The following is a 22,356-nucleotide window of genomic DNA, read 5'->3' on the forward strand; positions in this document are numbered from 1 at the left end:
ACGTTCGAAAGGAAAGAAAGTCAAAGGCAAAGTTCCTAAGGGCAGAATAAAGCAAAAGGACAGAGCCCACACAGGCGAGTCATCATGTAATCCTAAGGCTGAACCCGGTCAGTGTGAAAGAGATTCACCCTCAAGGCCAACAAGCAGCACAGTTCTCAATGGAAATGGGGACGGGATCAAGCGATGGAGATGATCAAGGCCACAAAACCAACCATCGTTTCAACTAATAAATTGTTCTTTGTTGAAAACAGGTCTTACTCAAAGCAACCGTGCAAGAAGCAGGTGTAGCCCAAAAAGAAATAAAATGCGCGAGCATTGAAACAACTTTGCAGCAGGAAAACGACCAAAAAGGAAGTTTCCCCAAATTCTTTCATGCATTTTGATAAATAAAAGGAAATATAAAAGGAAAACCAAAGAAAATAAAGAAGACAAGAAATAAAAATGAAAATCCCAAAAGAAAAACAAATCATGGTAGCATAGGACCTCATTCCTCAACTATCCGGTATAAACCGCGGATCTCCCTGGCATAACCCAAGGAGCTTTTTCTATCCAAATACCGGCCAAAAATTGAGGATCTCCCGGCCAAAAGTTCGCAGAGCTTTTTCTGTTTAAATATCCCGGCCAAAAAATCGAAGATCTCCCGGCCAAAAAACTACGGAGCTTTTTCTGTCAAAATCCAGGCCAAAAAATCGAGGATCTCCCGGCCAAACAACTGTGGAGCTTTTTCTGTCAAAATCCCGGCCAAAAAACCGTGGATTTTTTCCGGCATAACCCGTGGACCTTTTCCGGCATAACCCGATGATTTTTCCCGGCATAACCCGTGGACCTTTTCCGGCATAACCCGATGATCTCCCCGGCATAACCCGATGATTTCCCCGGCATAACCCGTGGACCTTTTTCGGCATAACCCGATGATTTTTCCCGGCATAATCCGTGGACCTTTTTCCGGCATAACCCGATGATTTTTTCCGGCATAACCCGTTGACCTTTTCCGGCATAACCCGATGATCTCCCTGGCATAACTCGTGGACGTTTTCCGGCATAACCCGATGACTTTACCAGCATCACCCGAGGACTCTTTCCCTTTTCCGGCATAACCCGATGACTTCCCCGGCATAACCCGAGGACTCTTGCCCTTTTCCGGCATAACCCGATGACTTTCCCGGTATAACCCGAGGACTCTTTCCCTTTTTTTCGGCATAACCCGTGGACCTCCCTGGCATAACCCAGGGCCCCTTTTTCTTTCCTCCCCGGCATAACCCGAGGACCTCTTTTCTTCACGGCATAACCCGTGAACCTCCCTGGCATAACCCAAGAGCCCTTTTTCCTTTTCTCCCGGCATAACCCGGTCAGTTTTCCGGCATAACCTGGCAATCCTCCCAATTTAGGGCTCCAATCCCTAAGTTGAGCAAGTTTCCTTTAGCCGACATTAGGGCTCCCATCCCTGAGTTGAGCAATTTTCTTTTAGCCGACATTAGGGCTCCAATCCTTGGGTTGAGCAATTTTTCTTTAGCCGACATTAGGGCTCCAATCCCTGAGTTGAGCGAGTCTCCTTTAGCCGACATTAGGGCTCCAATCCCCGAGTTGAGCAAGTTTCCTTTAGCCAACATTAGGGCTCCAATCCCTGAGTTGAGCAATTTTCTTTTAGCCGACATTAGGGCTCCAATCCCTGAGTTGAGCAAGTTTTCTTTAGCCGACATTAGGGCTCCAATCCCAGAGTCGAGCGGTTTTCCTTTTTTAGCCAATATTAGGGCTCCAATCCCTGATATGAGCATTTTGCCTTTTGCACACATTAGGGTCCCAATCCCTGAGTTGCGCCTTTTAGGCTTGAGGTTTCCAATCCCCTCATCAATTCTATAGATTTTTATGGCAATTAACTCACGAAATTTTCCTAGTGAAAACTGGGGCAGAAAATTTCGTTTGTTTGTTTGTTTGTTTTGATGTTTGAGCAGGTTGCCCTCGAAACACAAGGTACAAGATGACTGATGGAATGAATCTCAGTCAAGAATAAAGAAAAGAAGAAAAGAACAAAAAAAAAGTGAATTCATAATATTGAAGTGGAGAAAGATGTGGGCTGCTCAAGATACGTTTGAAGTTACAAGTTTTCACATGTCCCGCCTTGATCCAAGCTGAGGAAAGAATCAACACCTACAGCTAACAAGCATCAAGATTCAGATCGGAGTCTGCAGCAAGACCTAGCCAAGAATCAAGATCAAGTTTCAAGAGATTATAGATAGGAATCTTGTAACTCGTAGCTGATAGGCTTAGTTAGTCTTTTTAATTTTGATTTTATGTAATAAACAGGACATCGGACCGGAACTTCGATGGAACCTCGCGCGGCTCTCAACCTCGGCACTCCATCGCCCCATTCACTTCTGAACTACACCTGACCTGATTCCCTTATAACCCGGGATATGTAGGCCGTCCAAAACCAGGACTCGGTTGTGCGTTTCCTTTATTTTTCTTCCTCTTTTGAATAACGATATGGTCAAAAATTAGTCACATGGTTCACTTTATCTTTGCTCGAAAACTCTTCGTGTTTCCGAGCAAAGAGGGGCAGTTGTTGACACCTAATTTTTGACCCTATTTGAATTTATTCCCACTTTTCCCACTTATCTCGTCAATACCTCACTTTCACTTTCCCTCGCCCCCACACCGGTCCCTCATCCCACTATTCCCATATTCCCATCCCACCTTCTTTTGTCCCCCATTTTTCCTTGTCCCCTCTCACTTTATCCATTTCCAACTCACCCATGTTACACTCCAACAACAAGACAACTTTTACCTCTCCCCCTTTTCCTCATTTCTTAAGCTTCTTCAACACACACACGGTCATAGGCAGCAAGGGGAGCTCCCCAACTCTCTCCTCTACCCATTTTTTTCTCCAAATACACTCACCCTCCCAAAAAGCGGACAGAGTATACCTTTGATATACGCTCGATATACCGTGGGTAAACACGGGCAGAACACCCCCTCCCCAACGGATCTCCTTCTTTCTTTCTTCTCAAACCAGAAAACAATGACCTTTCCACCATCAAGACCAGCCTTGAAGCTCCAGTAATTCAGCCATCAAAAATCCGTTCAAAACACATCAAAACAAACTTGAAAATAGCTCCGTTTTTTTAGTCAAAACGATCTCTAAAATAGCAGCAAAAACCTGTTGCAAATAGCCATTAAATCCACCCCTAACACCACCCAAAATGAGCCAAAAGATCTGCTGAAATCGGCTAAAAGAAATCGGAACAGATGCATTTGGATTTTCGTCGCCGGTCGAAGTCGCTAGTCCGGGTTTCCGTTTGAGTCTCCTTCTAGTCCGTATGGTTTTGTTTGGCTTTATTTCATTTTGGAGTAACGATTGTTGAGCTGTATCCATTTCATGAAGAAGGTTGTCTTCTCAGTCTATTGATAGAATATTCATATCAAAGGTTCATTTCCTCTAAATTCTTGTTTGCATTAGATGAATGTTTCAGTTTTGATTTAGATCTGTTTAAATGTTTCATTATTATTTCTTTTGTTTCTGTTTTGATTTATGTGTGTTTGATTAGAATTAGTTTCTCAAGTCACTAAATAATTAGCTTCTCACCTATGTTGTTAGATTAATATGATTTGAGAAATCCATGTTAGACTTGAACGTAAATAAGTCATTATTTTAAAGGAAGTTCTTTTTTAAAAAAAAAAAAAAAATTTATATTAGCATTTTATTCCTTTGTTGATGTTATGTTTCTAGTGTTCAATTATTTTAATTTCTTGTTTCATGAAACAATATATGGCTTTAAGTTCAAAATTATTTTAGTTATCTAATAAAAACTAAAAAATGGAGCCTTACGCTAAAGAAACTATGGTATATTAGAGCCATTTGATCTTTTAAATTTAAAGTGAGATGAATGAGATTTGGGGCTTTTAGATTTAATAAGTCATAGCAAGGATTATGATCCGGGCTCAAATACAAACTGGGTAAAGAATAAAAATCTACACTATATCACTTTTACCACAATAATTCCATAACTCTCCGCTTTGCAATAATCTCAAAGTAGTTTAGAAAAAATAATTGTATGTTCGTAGTTTGCTTTAGGCACGATTAATAAATTATCGTGGCTATGGGAACGGTTCCCGTGGCATAGTTGCGATACCAAATCTCCTAAATTTGTGTGTGCATTTATGTGATCCAAATCCAAATCTCAACGGAGTCGGAATGTATTAACAACCACGGGTGTATTGATTGCGACGTGGTTCGAGATGCATTTTCACGACGTTGCAATTCTATTAAAAAAATATTAATAATAATAAAAGCGGTTTAAAGTTGATAAAAGCACATAAATTAATATGTATTAAAATCAGATATTTAGTCATTACAACAATTTAAGCGACCGTGCTAGAACCACGGGATTCGGGGGTGCCTAACACCTTCCCTCGGGTCAACAAAATTCCTTACTTAGAATTTCTAGTTCGCAGACTTCATTTGGAAAGTCGAATATTTTCCTCGAATTGGGATTCAAGATAAACCGGTGACTTGGGACACCAAAAGTCAAACCTTTCCCAAGTGGCGACTCTGAATTAAATAAATAATCCCATTTCGAATATTGTTACTTAAATTGGAAAAACTCCCTCACGCATTTACCCTTCGGGGCGGGCGCGCAAAAGGAGGTGTGACAATATTCAGTACAAAAATATCTTTTCTCTACTTGGTCCGTTCAATATACACTAAGTATACTAGTACAAGAAGTCGGAATAAAACCACTCCCATAATCAAGATAAATTATACTTTAAAATCTTGTGCTACAATCATCAAGATATTTTGCCCAATAATATCTTCGATTGTGAATATAGTTTATTAATTATGAGAACCTACAATTTAATCTTCTATGCATGAGCTAAGACTCCATACACTAAATTTTCTACTACGTAACTAAAGGACATACATGTAACAAATGATCTATTTAAAATAGTATTTTATTGATTTGAATAAATCAAATAAATAATTATTCCATAAAGAATAAAACACAATATTATATCGAAACCGCATGGTTAATAGTATATCCCAATAATTAGTTTTTAAAAATAATTACCTTTGATTAAAAAGGCTAATTTAGTTACTTATTTTATTTATGAAAATATCCAGGAATTATTCTTAACGTTGTCAACTTTACAAAACTTAGGTATCGCCAATCCAATTAAATAGGAGTACGTAGTAGGATTGCAGCCGGTAAATACTTCCCTGCATTTCGTATTAAACTATATCAATTTATCATTGTTAAATAATCTAATATGGTGAAGATACATGTTACTAATTAATTATGGAGATATAATATAAGTCTATATACAAACACACATATCATGCGTCATTAATTATATATAAATATTGAGTGCAGTTAATTTTTATTGGTTGCTTTCTGTTGACTACTAGAATAACATATTAATACTCATATTATATATGCTTAGATTCCAGCTTCACGGGTGACATTTAGTATGCTCATACCAATTGTTTAATATAGATTATACATGTAATATAAGATATAGTTGCAATTCTCACCTATCACCGCAAATTATTAAAGTACAAGGTAGAAAAGAATACAAGGTTAGGAAGCACTAACCTTGTTTGGTAACTAATTAGCTGATAACGATACTTCAAGGTGAACACTTGTCTTATGCAAAACCTCTAGAGTAGCTTTTAGGACCACAAATACATGAATTATTATTTTGGACTGTGACTTTGCTATGAAGTTTGACAAATAAGGATATTTTGGTAGCTCACCGGTAAAATCGAAGTGGCAAAAGGAAATCTTTGCACGTTCTTTTCTGTTCCAACTTTGTTTGAACAAAAAGATTATTAAAACAATATGAACATTAAAGTTTGGTGGTGAATTGGCTTTTAAGTTTAGTGAAAACCAGCGATGATAGGCATATAGATCTTATTTTGGAAGAAATCTTGTCTTACATCAATGGTTAAGTAAAAAATAGAATTTCTTTTGTTGCAGAGACAGTATGGGCAAGATGTTTAACAAAAAAATAAATTTTTAGTCAAACCTAGAATTTAGAAGAACACGGGTTACTGATAATCAAAAGAATGTATAAAAGGAAGTAATTTAAGTAGTAAGAGAGTAATCAAGAGAAAAACAAGTAAACCAAAGTTTATATCAATAGTATTTCGTGTCCTTACATTTGATCAGATGTCTCCCTTTTATAGATATCTTGGAGATATACATTTTATCCAAATCATAATGAGGTTATTATGAGTAATTAAATACATTTAATGCTACGTTACATAATCATTATATTCAATACAAATTTTCTAACGTATTCCACATTTAATGCCTATTAAATGTCGTATCTGCACTCTTTTCTATTGTCATATTCATTCCTTTTGATTCTCTGACATAAATGACTTAGATAGGTACGAGTACTAGGTTATTTGTATTCCTGCCCGTGCCTCTTTCTCTGCCATTTGCTCGTATCTGTTGCAACTCGTGCCTCTTGGCTAGTTGTAATTCTTTGACCATTTGACCAGTCTACGTATTTCGACATGTATTCGTCACGTCACCTTTATATTTAAATATAATTTTTCCTAATACAGATAGTCTCCCCACTTTCCATTTATTCATCAGTTGAATATTTGGGAAGTGGATTTCATTAAAAGAGAATTTTTGTCACCATTAATGCTATGACAAAATTGACGCTTCAATTGTCGCTTCCATTTAATGCTCCGTACACATGTCTTTTATTCATTAGTTCTGCAGTTTTGCAGCCCTTTTCAAGGCTTTTTATGGCTCCACTATTCACGAAGTGTCAGTTATCATTATTATGGTCCTTCCATCACTGCACTTTTACCTTTGGCGGTGGCGTATTAATATAAATATAACTTCTCTCCTTGTCTTTTACCACATAAAGCTTATTAAACACTTAATTCCTCACATTCTTCTTCTTCGCCATGTCTTCACCAAATCCTAACCCTAGGAGAGTTCCCATTGTTGATACCTTCCCTAATGCCCCTATTAAACATAGAAAGGGAGGTAGACTTCGTAGCTTACGGTCTACTCGCGGTGGTGGTTCGTCTATACCTTCACCTAGTTCTGGTCCTTCTTCCAGAACCAGAGGTTCCCTTTCTCACAGATCTTCTTCCAGGGATAAAGAACCTTTTGAGCCATTACGTGAACCTTTAGTAGAGGAAATAGTCCCTACAGAATTATCTTTTTACCATGATAGAGAATCTCTTAGAAACCAGGTTTCCATCTTAGATCGTGCTGACGCTTACCCCACACAAATTACAGAAGTTTTAACTCCTATAGTTCGCAAAGACTGCCATTGGAGTAAATTTTCCCATTATTATCCCTAATCCAAATCAGAGAATTACTTCTTACTTGACTGGGTTCTCTTTTGTTTATACATACCCTTTCACTTTAGGGTTCAAATTAGCTATTAACTCGTTATTCTTGAATTTTGCCAATTCTTTAATGTCTGTTTGGGTCAAATGGCCCAATCATATGGAGAGTTGTTTACTATTTGAGGCATCTAACCAATTTGGCTGACGTTTCCTTTACTTTACCTCACCTGATTCATCTTTACTCCCCTAAACTTTTTCGTAATGGCATTTTTACCCTAGTGGCCAGGAGTAAGAGGGTTTTAGTGAGCGCTGAAGATGACAAAGACCGTAGTTGGTACGCCCGATTTGTTGTTGCCCCCACTGTTGGTTTAGTGAGTGAGAATAACGTTCCCTTCCCTGAGAAGTGGAATTTTGCACGTAAGTACTTTATCCATCTCGTACCTTTTTCCTTCAAGTTTATCAACTTCTCTAATTTTTCCTCCTTCTTTTTTTAGCAACCATTGGAGTGGTGGAAAATATTCCCAATTTTCGTGGTTGGGTAGATAAATTGCTGAAGGTCGCACCAATAGATGGTAGGTCTTGGAAAACACTTTCTAACCATTACGGTTGGAAAGTAAAGACTCATGGTAAGAGTTTTTATTTCATCTTTCACGCATGTATATATTTTTCTTTATGGTTCTAACTTCCATCCTTCTTTTTATCAGAATTTGCTATTCGAGAAGTTACTGCTGAAGCAGTTGCGGCCTCTCGTGTCTCTTCGGGAACCCGTATCTCTTTAGAAAGAGCCCGAGAAATACTTGGGTGCTTCTTATGCAAAAAGGAAAACTGTTGAAGAAGGAGACTCTGAAGAAGAGGAAGAGGGGGTTCCATGGTGACGAGGCCACGAGCTAGGAGACGCATCGTCTTTGATGACGAAGTTGAAATTTCCCCTCGTCTTTCTGTTCCTCTTACCGAATCTGTTGAAACCCCAGTAATAATTCCTGACGATGACGTCACTCCCCATGATACCCATGAATCTATTGATCAACTTTTCTTCAGTGGTTTTGGCAGTGGAAGTTTAGGGCCTGTTTTAGATGAAATACCCTTATCTTCTTTCTCAACTCTCGTGCCTGTGATTCCTTCCTTACCAACCCCAGCTGTTTCTGTTCCTTCTTTTACGGTTTTCACTTCCTCTACCGCTCCCCCTTCAACAACTCCCCCTCCTATCGTTCACCATACGGAAGCGAGCTCTTCAAGTAGAAGTGCCGCTATGAGGAGGGTAACCATTGAAGTTCATGTTGATAGCAGCCTTTTGAGGAAGTCAGGTCAAGCAAACATATGGTTGGAACCTTTAATCAGTCCAATTGAAAAATCAAATCTGGAGAGCCATAGTTCCCTGACTCTAATGAATGATATCGTGCATGCCACTTTGAAGGTACTTTCCTTCTCTCCCTTCTTTACCTTATAATTTTTTTTATCTTTGGGATTCTTATATTCTTATTTCCTTTCCTTTTTTTAGGCCAATCTTATCGGCACAGAAATGATGAGCAGAATCCCTCTCTTGGAGAAGGTAGCACGTGATTCTCAATTGGAGGCGATCAATTGGAAGGAACAATTTGAGAGTGCACAAATTGATACAGAAGATTTACAAGAAGGCAAGAGTACCCTAGAACAGCAGGTGCAGGCCTTAATTTTAGAGTTAGCGGTTGCAAAGGCTTCCTCAAGCCAAGCAGAAAAAGAAAAGGAACGTCTCGAATCTTCCTTCTCAGAGCAACTATCTAAAGCCAGCGAAGAGAACAAAGAGTTGAAGGCTCTTTTGAGTCAAAAAGAAGTTTACGCTGGGGAGCTCGTGCAAAGCTTAACTCAAGTACAAGAAGACCTTCGAGTCTCGACTGATAAGGTTCGTGCTTTAGAGAGCTCCCATGCCTCTCTTCAAGCTTCTTACAAATCCGCCTTGGCTGAAAACGAAGAGCTAAAAAATGAGATTGCTGATTGGGAAAAGGATTATGAGACCCTTGAAGAAAAATCTACTGTTGAAATAAGTTGGGCATTTTTGAATTCTCGTCGAGATACCCTAATTGAAGCTGGCCAAGAAAACTTCACCCTGGAGTCGGAGTTATCTAAGATCAATGAAACCATTAAAAAAGCTCAGCAAACTCAGGACTTCTCTTCTCCCGTAGTTGAAGCTCCCGTAAATGTTGAAGCTGATACGGGTATCCCAACTCTTTCAAGTCCAATCGAGCTTGTTGCTGCAAGCCAAGTTGAAACCGCATCTGTTGATGCACCTACCCAAATTGAGCCCATTGCTATTGATGCTCCTGCTTTAGTTCCGCAAACTTCCCAGTGACCAATTTTAATCATTTGAATGATTTTGTTTTTTATTTTTATTTTGGAAAATTGTAATCAAACCCTTAGCTTCATATGAGAGTTGGATTTGGAAACGCAAGTCCCCAAGTCTTTTATGGGGCAATTTGTATAAACAATTTCATAGCTTTATGACTAAGTTCGTACTTAGTCTTCAGTTTTTATATATTAAGAAGTTTTTCATGTTATTATCTTAAACTTCTGGCTGTTTTATTCTTGTCTTTATTTTTAAGGACTTATAGAATAATTCGCATTTTTGTTCTTTGAAAATGCTTCTGTTAATCTCATGACTAACTAATTAAACATGAGTTTTATAAAAGAGGACCCTTTTATATTTCGACACTTAATGAAGAAGACGTCTCAACTTCATAATGGTGTTATCATACGATAAAAGAAATAGGAACACACATGTTTCTTTGAAATAACTTTGACAAGTTTTGAATAATACTTTACATGTAATTGAATTACATCTATAACTTTCTCGTAACTGTTTTTCTTGTAACAGATTTTTTCAAAAGAAGAATAATAGACACGAAGTTTTCTCTTATAACCCGTTTTAGTACATAGCCTTTACCCTAACTATAGTGAGATTTTTCTTTGACCTTAGCTCCTAGCTTCATCTCGTGACCTTGTGACTTTTACTCAGTACTTGACTCTTTTAGGCTTGATTTTTCTTAATCTTCTTTGCTTTCTTTATACACATATCTGTGTATATTATGTAGTCCCCCAAGTGTTTGAGTGTTGAAGTATGAAGCCTTGAGCACTTGATAGATTCTCTCATTTGGTCCTTTTCCTGAAAAGGGAAAACATACGGGACTCGGAGATGCGATTTTAGTTGAAGACTGCTTAACCCGTATGAATTTCTATCAGAATAATTGTAACCATAGGCCAGGAATTTTAGGTTATTCCGTGTGTCTTACAGGTCGTGACTCATCATTTAGTACGGGTTAGCTTTTTGCCTATCATCTAAAATTGTTAGTAAAATTTTAGCAATTCAAAAATTAAATTTGAAATAGTGATTCGTGACCGTGGGTATTTCTTAGAAATAGTATCTCTTCAAATGAACAACATTCCAATGTGAAGGTAGTATCTTGCCATCCATTGTCTCCAGCTCATATGCTCCCTTGCCCGCAATATCACGAACTCTATAGGGTCCTTCCCATGTTGGACTTAATTTACCCACATTAGCTACCTTTATGGATTGAAAAACATTTTTAAGTCCCCCACTTTGAAGAATCTGAGGCGCGCTTTGCGGTTGTAATATCGTTCTATGATTTGCTTTTGTGCTGCCATTCTTATCAATGAAACTTCTCTCCTCCCCTCGAGTAAAGTTAGATTGACCCGCATCTCCTCGTCATTAGATTCTTGTGTCGCCTATGTGAACTGCGTACTTGGTTCCCCTATCTCAACTGGAATTAAAGCCTCAGCTCTATAAACCAATAAAAATGGTGTTTCTCCTGTACTTGTTTTTGCAGTTGTGTGATATGCACATAAAACTCCAGGTAACACTTCGGGCCAGTTACCTTTTGATTCCTCTAATCGTTTCTTTAAATTATTGATAATAACCTTGTTCGTTGATTCTGCTTGCCCATTACCCTCCGGATGATAAGGTGTTGACGTAATCCTTTTAATTTGTCAACTTTGAAAGAATTCTGTGATTTGTGCTCCAATAAATTGAGGACCATTATCACACACGATATCCTTTGGTACACCGAATCGGCATATGATATTCTGCCAAAGAAAATCTTTGACTTCCTTTTCTCGCACCTGTTTAAATGCTCCTGCCTCCACCCATTTAGTAAAATAATCAGTGAGTACGAGCAGAAATTTTACTTGTCCTTTTGCTTGTAGTAATAGACCCACGATATACATTCTCCATTTCATAAATGGCCATGGGGCAATGACCGGATGTAATAATTCCGCAGGTCTATGCATATTGTTACCGTACCTTTGACATTTATCACATTTGGCCACGAAACTTCCTGCTTCTTTTTCCATTTTAGGCCAGTAATAAACTTCCCTAATTAAGGTTCTTACAAATGACCTTCGTCCTGCGTTATTCCCGCAATGTCCCTCGTGTATTTATTTCAATACATATACTCCATTTGTGAAGGTCTGCTAGGGGACCACCGAACATTTTACAATACAAATTGCCTTGCTTTAAGCAGTACCGAGCAGCCTTCTTTCGAAGAGCATGAGCTTTCTTCTTATCATCAGGGACAGTACCATACTGCAAAAAAACAATAATCTCGTTCCTCCAATCCCAAGTTAAATTATTAAAATTTACCTCATTCTTATCAGGATCGAGAACTGAATGAAACAAATGTATAACTGAGGCGTTTGCATCGCTTGCCACATCAGCTGCAGATGCGAGATTAGCTAGGGCGTCTACTTCAACATTTTCATCCCTTGGTATTTGTATGACTTTCCAGGTTTGAAATTGCTTTATCAATTCCCGTACATTTTCTAAGTATTGTTACATCCTTGCTTCCCTAGCTGCATAAGTTCCCAGCATTTGATTAACCACGAGTTGTGAATCACTCTTAATTATAATCTGATTTATGCCAAGCTCTCGTGCCAATTCTAGACATGCAATCATAGCCTCATACTCTGCTTCATTGTTAGTTATAGAGTGACATTTAATAGCTTGTCGAATGGTCTCACCCGTAGGTGGTACCAAGACAATCCCTAAACCTGCACCTTTTACATTAGATGAGTCATCAGTGAATAAAGTCCAAGTTCCCGGGTTAGCCCCATTGAATACCTGTAATTCTTTTTTCTGCTTCTAATTGCATCTCTTGGCTAAAATCGGCCACGAAATCAGCTAACACTTGTGATTTTATAGCAGTTCTAGGTTGGTACGTGGTTTCATATTCACTCAACTCTATTGTTCACTTAGCTTGCCTACCTGATAGCTCATGCTTATGTAATATATTACGTAAAGGGTAAGCAGTTACTACAGCGATATGATGACACTGAAAGTAAGGTCTTAACTTTCTAGATGCCATGATTAATGCAAATGCAAGTTTTTCTAACTGAGGATGCCATGTCTCCGCATCTAACAAAGATTTACTAACATAATAGATATGAGATTGTTTACCTTGTTCTTCTTGGACCAAAACAGCGTTTACCGCAACTTCTGAAACAGCAAGGTAAATGAGTAGTCTTTCCCCAGCCTTTGGTTTTGCCAGCAAAGGTGGATTTGATAAGTACGTTTTCAAATTCCCGAGTGCCTGTTGACATTCCTCATTCCATTCGAAATGATCTTGCTCCTTAAGGGCTGAGAAGAATTTGAAACACTTCTCTGATGATTTAGAAATGAATCTTCCCAAGGCTGCAATTCTCCCTGTTAATCTTTGAACTTCTTTCTTGTTTGAAAGTATATCGGGTATTTCCTCAATGGCCTTGATCTGTGCATGATTTACTTCAATACCACGGTTAGAAATAAGAAAACACAAAAAATTGCCTGATGCAACACCAAAAGCATATTTTTCAGGATTTAACTTCATATTAAATTTGCGCAAAATTGAAAATGTATCAGATAAGTGTGATATGTGATCTTTTGAATACTGAATTTTAACAAGCATATCATCTATATATACCTCCATAGTTTTTTCTAAATGCTCTAGAAATATTTTGGTAACTAACCTCTGATACGTTGTGCCTGCATTCTTTAGACCAAAGGGCATTACTTTGTAACAATAAGTCCCTCTGTCTGTTATGAATGAAGTTTTTTCTTCATCTCCCGAATCCATTTTAATCTGATTATAACCTGAATATGCATCTAAAAAACTTAATAGTTCGTGACCTGCAGTTGCATCAATCAATTGATCTATGTGTGGTAATGGAAAAGAATCTTTAGGGCAGGCTTTATTAAGATCTGTGTAATCTACACAAACTCGCCACTTACCGTTCTTATTTGGAACCACAACGTTGTTAGCTAACCAGTTAGGATATTTTACCTCACGAATAGAACCAACTTTTAGCAATTTTGGACTTCTTCCTGAATCACCTGATTCTTGAAAGTTCCTTGCTTTCTTTTCTTTTGCTTGACAAGAGGGTACGATGGATCTTTATTTAGTTTATGGGTCATCACCTCTGGGGGTATTCTTGTCATGTCAGAATGGGACCAAGCAAAGCAATCCACGTTAGTTTTCAGAAATTCAATTAACTTACCTCTCATACCTTGGCTAAGATTGGCTCCAACATAGACTTTTTTATCAGGCCATTGAGCAAATAACACGACAGGCTCTAATTCCTTTATTGTTGTTTTAATATTTTCATTCTCTTCTGGTTCTTGAATGGTATCAGGCCTTGAATCTACATCTGTTTACCCTTGTTCAGTTGAGGTTTGTGTTGTGGTGACCTCAACTGTCTTCTGTGATTGCTATTTACCTTCATTTCTCGTGCTTGTATCTGCAATAGAGTTGATAGCCCTGGCTGTATGTTGATCTCCACGAATTTGACAAATTCCCCATGGCGATAGAAATTCAATAACTTGATGCAAGGTTGAAGGAACAACATCCATTTCGTGGATTCATAGTCTCCCAAGAATCATGTTGTAAGCCATCTCCATATCTACCACCTGGAACTTTGTATCTTTAACGACTCCTTCAGCGAATATGGTGAGTGTTACCTCTCCTTTCGTGAAGACACTAGAATTATCAAATCCAGATAGAGTATGTGCCTTTGGTATCACTTTATCTTCAGCTTGCATCTCACGTAATACTCTCAGTAAAATAATATTCACGGAACTACCTGGATCAATCAAAACTCGTTTCACATTAGTATCATGTATAATTAAAGATATTACCAATATGTCGTTATGAGGGGTTAATACGCCATCTGCATCTGCATCATTGAATGTAATATTGTCTTCCTCTAAAATATGTCGCACCCGTTTCCCTTGGGTAATTGTTACTTTGGAAATTTTGTTAGCTGCAGTATATGATATACCATTGACGTCTTCACCTCCACTTATAACGTTGACAGTTCTTTTGGGAGAATGTGGTTTTGGAGGCTCCTGCATGTTCTTCATGTAAGCTTGCTTGCCTTTCTCACTGAACAACTCAGTAAGGTACCCTTGTTTTAATAAATGATCAACTTCACTTTGTAAAAGCATGCAATCTGCTATTTTATGTTCGTGGTCATTAAGAAACTCGCACCATTGGTCAGGGTTGCGCCTGTTTGGGTTCGATCTCTTTTCCTTTGGCCATCAAACCTTATCTCTCATGCTTCTCAAAATAGCTACGAGCTCGGAGGTGCTGGCGTTGAAGTTGTAACCACCGAATTTTGCTTTTAATTTTTTATCATTATCTCGTGACTCATAGTTGTTTCGCTCGTTCCTGAATCTTGATGAAGAACCTGATTCTCTGTTTCTTGATCTGTGATAGTACCTTTGATTATCCTGCTTTGACCGTGAATCCTTTCCCGCAGGTCCTATGTAAGGCTCGTACCTATTTTTACCGGATCTTTTTTCGGTCTCCGCACGTCTCGAACTTACTTTTTCTTCTTTTTGAAATCGTGGAACATTATCTTCCTCAATCCTCAATTTTGTGCTATACCTATTATAAACATCATTCCACGTTGTAGCAGGGAATTCTCGAAGGCTTTCCTTGAGCCTCCTCGTAGCTTCCGAGCTTTTTTTGTTCAAATTACTTGTGAAAGCTATAGCTGCCCAGTTGTCAGGTACACGCGACAATGTCATTCTTTCTCTTTGAAATCTGTCCACAAATTCTCTAAGCAGTTCTGAGTCCCCTTGCTTGATTTTGAAAATATCCTCCATTCTTTTCTCTACTTTTTGAGCTCCCGAGTGTGCTTTGATGAAAGAATCTGCAAGCTCAGCAAAAGAATTTATAGAATTTTCGGGTAAAAGAAAATACCATGTTAGCGCACCTTTGGTGAGCGTTTAACTATATTTTTTGACTAATACTGATTCAATCTCCTGCTTAGCCAAATCGTTGCCTTTTACACCCGTCGTGAATGCAGTCACGTGATCTCGTGGGTCTGTCGTTCCATCATATTTTGGAATATCAGGCATTTTGAACTTTTTTAGAATTGAGAGTGGAGCAGCACTAGGTTTCTAGGGTTGTTGTGAATATCTATCCATATCTACCCCTTTGATATGGGCGTCACCCCGAGTATCTGCTCTATGCGCTCACTTTGCTCCTTGAGCTGTTTCTACAAGGTTAGTACCAAGTTTTGTAAATTTGAATTAACTAAATTACCTGGTTCTCCATCCTGCGATTCACTGGGGGTTCCACCGCTGCCTGAATTAACAATCCTGGAACGAGGGTTCTCCATAGTGTTGTTATTTGGAGTAGGTGTGAGAGTACAGTAGGTAACTGGCAAACCAAGGCCTGAACGGCTTTATTAACCTATGCGGTAATAAGTTTTTGCAAAGCCTCATCCATAGCTTCAACATTTTCGAATTGAGCCTGTCCATCAGTACGAGTACTAGGTTATTTGTATTCCTGCCCGTGCCTCTTCCTTTGCCATTTACTCGTATCTGTTGCAACTTGTGCCTCTTGGCTAGTTGTAATTCTTTGACCATTTGACCAGTCTACGTGTTTCGACACGTATTCGTCACGTCACATTTATATTTAAATACAATTTTTCCCAATACACAAGAGAAAATAGTATTAAAAGATTGTTTTGATTGAAAAGTGTATTTATTCGTTAAAGATTGGCGTTGCATGTATCCCACTAAAACTATACTATTAAATATGGAAAATACTGGAAATTACATTAAAATTATATACTTAACATTTAAAAAGAATGTTCTCAAATTCAATTTAACCACCTAACTATGATGACATGCCTACATCGCAATAAACTCACAAACTGACCAATAACTCGAGAATAAAGAGAAAAAAAAGACTTCTGGTACATTAATTAACTGATAAACCAAACTTAGTTGTCGAGATCAGTTACGTACGAAATCAATGTCCTACGCCTAATTCTCCCAGATCTGTGGACCACTGTTAGAGTTACGGAAAGGTTCATTCTAAATAGTACTAAATTAGCTTAAGACTAGTAATCAAGGGCTGAGGTAGGGTGTCCTTTACGGGTTCCACCGAACCCATTAGATTATGTGTAGATCTTATATTTATATTAGAAAATTTATTAAATTTGTATATAATTGTGAACCCAATAATTAAAACATGTTATGGGTTTGATGTCAAGACCCACAAACTTCAAATCCTAGTTCCATCTCTACAAGTAACATTATTAAAATGGATCAGAATCCTCTAGCACTTCCATCTAATTAATCATAATCCTTCTTTGAAATCGAAACATTCTTTACTTATCACAAAAAATCAATATCAAACCCCCATCATCTTGACTAACAAAGATAAAGAATAAGGAAAGCAATTTCGTACTCTTTTCCGTTTTGATTTTTTTTTTTTTTGGATTGGACAATGAAATTAAGAAAAAGAAATACACGTACTTACATCACTAGAGGACATTGTCCAATCAGGAAAAAAATAAAATAAAATAAAATACATGAGACTTTTTTTTTATTACAGCAACTATAGATATGCACAAAACTAAAAATAAATATAGAAAAAATTTGAAGATTTTTTATTTTATAAAAAAAATAGTAACAAATATGTTTTTCTACTAAACCTGTAAAATTGAAAGTCAACTTTGGGCTAATATACATTTATACCTTGGCGTAAAGTCAAGGCCTTAATTTTCAAGGTGGGGCCCAACCTATCATGAGGAAGACGGTCCTCTTTTATAGCACACGAAAAGTCGCCAGACGCGTCTCCAAAAACGGTTATCTCGAACCGGATTGAAGATTTACTAAACCGGAGATCGAGCCGAGTCAGCAGACATCAAAGAGGTTTCATCACCTTTTGGTTCCAAGCATTTAAACGACGGTAATTTGACGGCGTTTTTCACACTTCCAGAGGTGGAACCCTCACCGGTTTCAGCTCCAACTTTTGGTGATTTTATTGATGAACCTCTAGAAATGAATGGTGGTGCAATAGTGAAAACCCACCGGTCCGAATGTCCTTCCGGTTCGGACCGATCGATCCGTCTGTTAGATCTAGCACCCCTGCTGCTTCCCTCTCCAGTACCGGTTCTGTACCCTTTTCTTGAACTTCCGTTTCTTGGTAAGGCAACTCCAAAGCTCTTAGCCCGGTTCAATAATGCCCGGTTCATTACCTCCTTACGAATCCCCTCTGGTAACCTTAGGGTGTACCGGTCCAAATTCTCACCCGGTAGTACTAGTGAGTGGCCGGTTGAATGTGACCTGAACTTGCTAAATATCCTTGGCTTCATGGAAAATGATCTTGGTGAAAGAATCGGCATGTTGAAACTCAAGTTTCTCTTTACTCCCGGTTTAGTTGAACCCCCTTCTTCTTGCTTCTGAACCCGGTTCGGCACGTTGAAGCTCAAATTCCGCTTCACTCTCGATCTAACTGAACCTTCTTGTTGTTGCTGCTGAACCGGTTCTCGTTGTTCTTCGTCGCCCTCTATGCGTATCGAAACTTCTTCGTTTTGCTGTTGAAGCTCAGTCCCCGGTTGTTGTTGACCCTCTTGGTTCAACTCGGAAACTTGGGCCGGCGGTTCACCGGGTTGAGGGGCGAGGTTAGCTCGGCAAACCGGGCAAGTATCATGAGATTGAAGCCAAGCATCAATACATTCAGGGTGAAAAACGTGATCGCACTTAGGAATTAAACGCAGCGTTTCATCATCTTCAAACTCGTTTAAGCAAACAGCACACTCCAAAGCTCCTTTACCAATATGGTGATCCTTCACTTCAGCATATGTAAAGGTCGGAAAAGTCTCAATAATGGCTGCATCAAGTCCACGCGCCGCTGCAGCACGGCGGCGCATAGACAGAGCTCGCCGAACGCTGCCGCTAGTAGAGGACTGAGTACAGTGTCGGATGTAAACAGAGAAAGCGGCCATGAAAAAGAGCGCTGCAATTAGAACAATTATGATAATTGCCAGAGGTGGATTGAGCTTTGCATATTGAAACTCACTTTGATTATTTTGTGGCTGTGCCGCTGCTTTGGGAATTATTACTTCTAATAGACATGAGAAGAGGAACACAAAGAGAAGATAATCAGAAACTGACGAGTTCTGCTTAATTTTAGAATTACCCATGTCGCATAAATCTAAGGAAATGACCTTGGAAGTTAATAGATGGTGCTTATATATAAGCTTTGAATACCAAGATTTTAAAAATGAACTTGTTTTTGCAATTTGTAGCCGTAGGGGGTTGGGTTTGATTGACCAGCAAGAAAGAAAGAAAGGGGGATCCTACTTGGCAGATGGAATTGAAAAGGCAGCTTCTTCAAGAAAATGCTTAATTGGTAGCTCTGTGTATAAAAAGAGAAGATAGGCTCTCTTAATCATACAGGCTGCCGAGTTCTTAACAATTTAATTCGGTTACTAATATTTTGTTATTTTGGTTATAGCCAGTGGTTTCAATATGGGCGAGGCCGGGCTATTCCAGCCCATCTCAGGTGGACTTTAGCAATTGATGGGTTGGGCTGGGTTAGCCCACTATTTTGATGGGTTTTATAATGATCAGTCCATCCCAGTCCTATGTGGGCTGCGAGCCCCCATATGCCGGCTCATTTTTTTCTAAAATATAATTTTATATTTTTTCTTTAAGTTCTAACTTAAAAAAAATAAATATTTAAAAGCTAAAAAAATTACATTGGAATTTTTTTAGAGAACTTAATACTTATACTGTTCCAATATATCACAATAAATACTAAAAAAGTAAAAGACAAGACTATATTTCATTCAATAAAAATCAAAACTCAAAACAAACTATTCAAGAGAACGTCCATGATGCTTAACGCTTATGGGATATCCAGCACATCATCTTCATTAATCACATTTGAATCCTCTTGTGAGAAGATTGTCTTAACATCTTCACTTTCACTTACATTTACAATTTGTATGCAATATTAGTTAGTTAAATATAAAAAATAATTAAATTTTTAAAACTAATTAACGTTTTAAGACTTTGGTCTTCTAATATGATGAGCTTAATAAACTTTAAGCTTGGAATACTCTTCTAGATATTTTTTATGTCATATAATTTTGATTTATATTTTATATATTTTAAATACACATTTTTATTAGGTCCACGGGCCGGCATAGCCCAACCTCAGTCAAGCCTCACGGGCCATAGGCTTTTTTGGGCCGGGATTAAAAGCCTCGTTCATAAATGGGCTCCAATAATTCTAGCCCAGCCCTACTAAATTACGGGCTGGGCTGGCCCAACGGGCCAAGCCCATATTGACGGTCTACGTTTTTCATATGCCTCAGCGAGGCGTAAACCTCAGACACGCGGCGTAAGCTCCATAGATATTTAATTTTTAATATTTTATAAAATAATATAATTACAGTAAATATTTATAAATAGGTAAAATTGTATAAAAATTGAAGAAAACTATAAATATGTGAAATATATATATATATATATATATATATATATATATATATATATATATATATGTGCTTCGTCCCCACAAAAAACTAGTCAAAACAATCTATTATACGCTACTTACAAGCACAAATAACTTGAGTCGAAAAGAGTAAAGTTTTCTATATGGAAGAACAAAAATGATGACTTTGCTACTATGAAGGAGAATGAAGTTCTCTTTGTATTTGTACAAAAAAATTGAATATTCGTTGTTTTTGGAAGATATTAGCAGACTAGCTGACAAGATAAAGAATTAGGAAAGACCATAAATTAATGCTCCAATCAATAAAAAAAGGTCTTCATTTTTAAATTTAATACATTTCAATTCCTTTTTAAAACTTCTGAGAATTTTGGGTATTATATGAGGACTTATTCAACAAATTTTATTTTAATTTGAATTTTTTTTTATTTCCGCTTCACTACAAAAACGTGCCTCAAACTTCCGGACATACGCCCCGAATTGCTGGGTGTACGCCTCTTGAGACTTTCGCCCCACATCATCGCCTCGGGGCATTTTTGATACGCCTCGCCCCAAGGCTCGTCCCGGGGCTCGCCCCGAAAATGTTTTTTAAAACACTGGTTATAGCTATGACTATTCCCGCTTTCTACACAGAATATTTATATTGATATTAACTATTAGCAATGACAAAAAGATGGATAAATGTAACCCTAAATTTAATATCAGAATTAGTATCCTAATACCTAGGGGCGTATCTAGGGGTCAGGGGCATGTGAACGCATGCTCCCTTCCCTATATTATTTATAATAGTGTTATATTTTTTCTTTAAAAAATTATAATTGTGTGTGCTCAAGCTCAAAATATTATACGATACATTATTTATTGGGCACACCTCTCTAAGAGAGGTTGGGAGTTCAAATCTTATGTCAATCTTATTATTCTTTGCCTTTCTTTTTTTGCTAGAATTAGGCACCTCCACGGAAAATGGGCACGTCTGGTGTCACTTATTGTGTATTAATTAAGTATTTTTTGGTTTAATTTTTTCTTTCAAAATTTTCAAGTCTAACACATTAAAATTCTTATTCTTCTTTTTTCACCTTAAAATATTACTCCCTCTAGTCCTAATTTATGTGTCATGCGTTTTTAGTTCGTCCAAATACGACTATTATACTTTTTTTTATTTAAAAATAATTTAACTTTAAAATACCTAATTACCCTTAATAAATTGAGTTAATATTTATAACTTAAACTCTGTATCGAGTCAAATATTGCCACATAAGTTAGGATAAAAGGGGTGTATAATTAAATGATATGTATATTAAAACTAGTAGTAGATGATAATGTAGCATATAATCAAGGCTTAATTAATCTCACCATTTTCGATATTGAGTAATATATATATATATATATATGAAAGAAAATTACTATTCTTAAAAAAATTTGGTTTGAACTTATAATTTCAAAATCGTAATGGGTGCGATAGTAAGAACTAAAGGTTAAACCGGCATATATTCTAAATTCATCTCGTAGGGACAGTGCATCCATCTTCTCAAAATTCTGGATTCTACTAATACCAAAAACTAAAAAACCCTAAAGGGTCGTTTGGTATGCGGGCTAAATTATCCTGGGATTATAGTCCCGAGATTATACCTATTACTATTTTATCTCACATGGGAGGTGGAATAAAATTATACCAAGTTTGATGGGATAAGATGTGATATCCAGGATTAAGTCTGGGACTAAGTTGATACCATGTTTGGTTGATGGTGTAATTTTATCCCGGGATAAATTTATGCCATCAACCAAATATAGTATTAATTTAATACCACACTTCATCCCCATCTTATCTCAACTTATTTCGCGTACCAAACGACCCCTTAGAGTTATAAAAAATGTGAGAAAAGATAGGAAAGTGAGAGGAAAGAGTGGTCTCTACTTGACCATTTTTGTTTCTTGGTAGCTAAATAGTATCCGTAATCGGGGGGAGGACAAACGACTGGGTCGGGTCAGATATAAGACGGGTCAAAAATTAGTAATGCAAAAACGGATAAATTATTCGACCAGACCCATATTCCATACAAATAAAAAATTGGTTAACCAGTGGATAATATGCATATCCATATTATTTATGACTTATTGAATATGATTACTTTTGAGAGAATTTCTAATCTTCCAAACTTGAGTAACCCTCAATTTGAGGCTTTATAAATATAAAAGTTAAACCGATTAGTTATACATTAATTATCCATTTTTCTAAATGAATAATATGATTTTTAT

The 22,356-nt window shown here is 37.5% G+C and overlaps 2 protein-coding genes across 2 annotated transcripts; one reads left to right on the forward strand and one right to left on the reverse strand.

The window, feature by feature from the left end:
- Nucleotides 1–8,186: 8,186 nt before the first annotated feature.
- On the forward strand, nt 8,187–9,644 carry LOC138875283 (uncharacterized). Its single transcript, XM_070154109.1, has 2 exons — nt 8,187–8,732; nt 8,817–9,644. The coding sequence occupies exons 1-2, from the start codon at nt 8,187–8,189 to the stop codon at nt 9,642–9,644; spliced, it is 1,374 nt and encodes a 457-aa protein (XP_070010210.1).
- A 7,574-nt stretch (nt 9,645–17,218) lies between these two features.
- Nucleotides 17,219–19,029, reverse strand: LOC104239514 (E3 ubiquitin-protein ligase ATL31-like). The gene has a single exon (XM_009794159.2). It carries the CDS (start codon nt 18,782–18,784, stop codon nt 17,471–17,473), a length of 1,314 nt encoding a protein of 437 aa, XP_009792461.2. The 5' UTR covers nt 18,785–19,029; the 3' UTR covers nt 17,219–17,470.
- Nucleotides 19,030–22,356: the final 3,327 nt, after the last annotated feature.

Source organism: Nicotiana sylvestris, chromosome 1 (assembly GCF_000393655.2).
Source record: "Nicotiana sylvestris chromosome 1, ASM39365v2, whole genome shotgun sequence".
Taxonomy (NCBI): domain Eukaryota; kingdom Viridiplantae; phylum Streptophyta; class Magnoliopsida; order Solanales; family Solanaceae; genus Nicotiana; species Nicotiana sylvestris.

Coding starts and splice junctions, on each gene's coding strand:
- LOC138875283 (XM_070154109.1), top strand. CDS start 8,187: ATGGTGACGAGGCCACGAGCTAGGAGACGCATCGTCTTTGATGACGAA. Junction 8,733..8,816: donor TCGTGCATGCCACTTTGAAG/GTACTTTCCTTC, acceptor TCCTTTTTTTAG/GCCAATCTTATCGGCACAGA.
- LOC104239514 (XM_009794159.2), bottom strand. CDS start 18,784: ATGGGTAATTCTAAAATTAAGCAGAACTCGTCAGTTTCTGATTATCTT.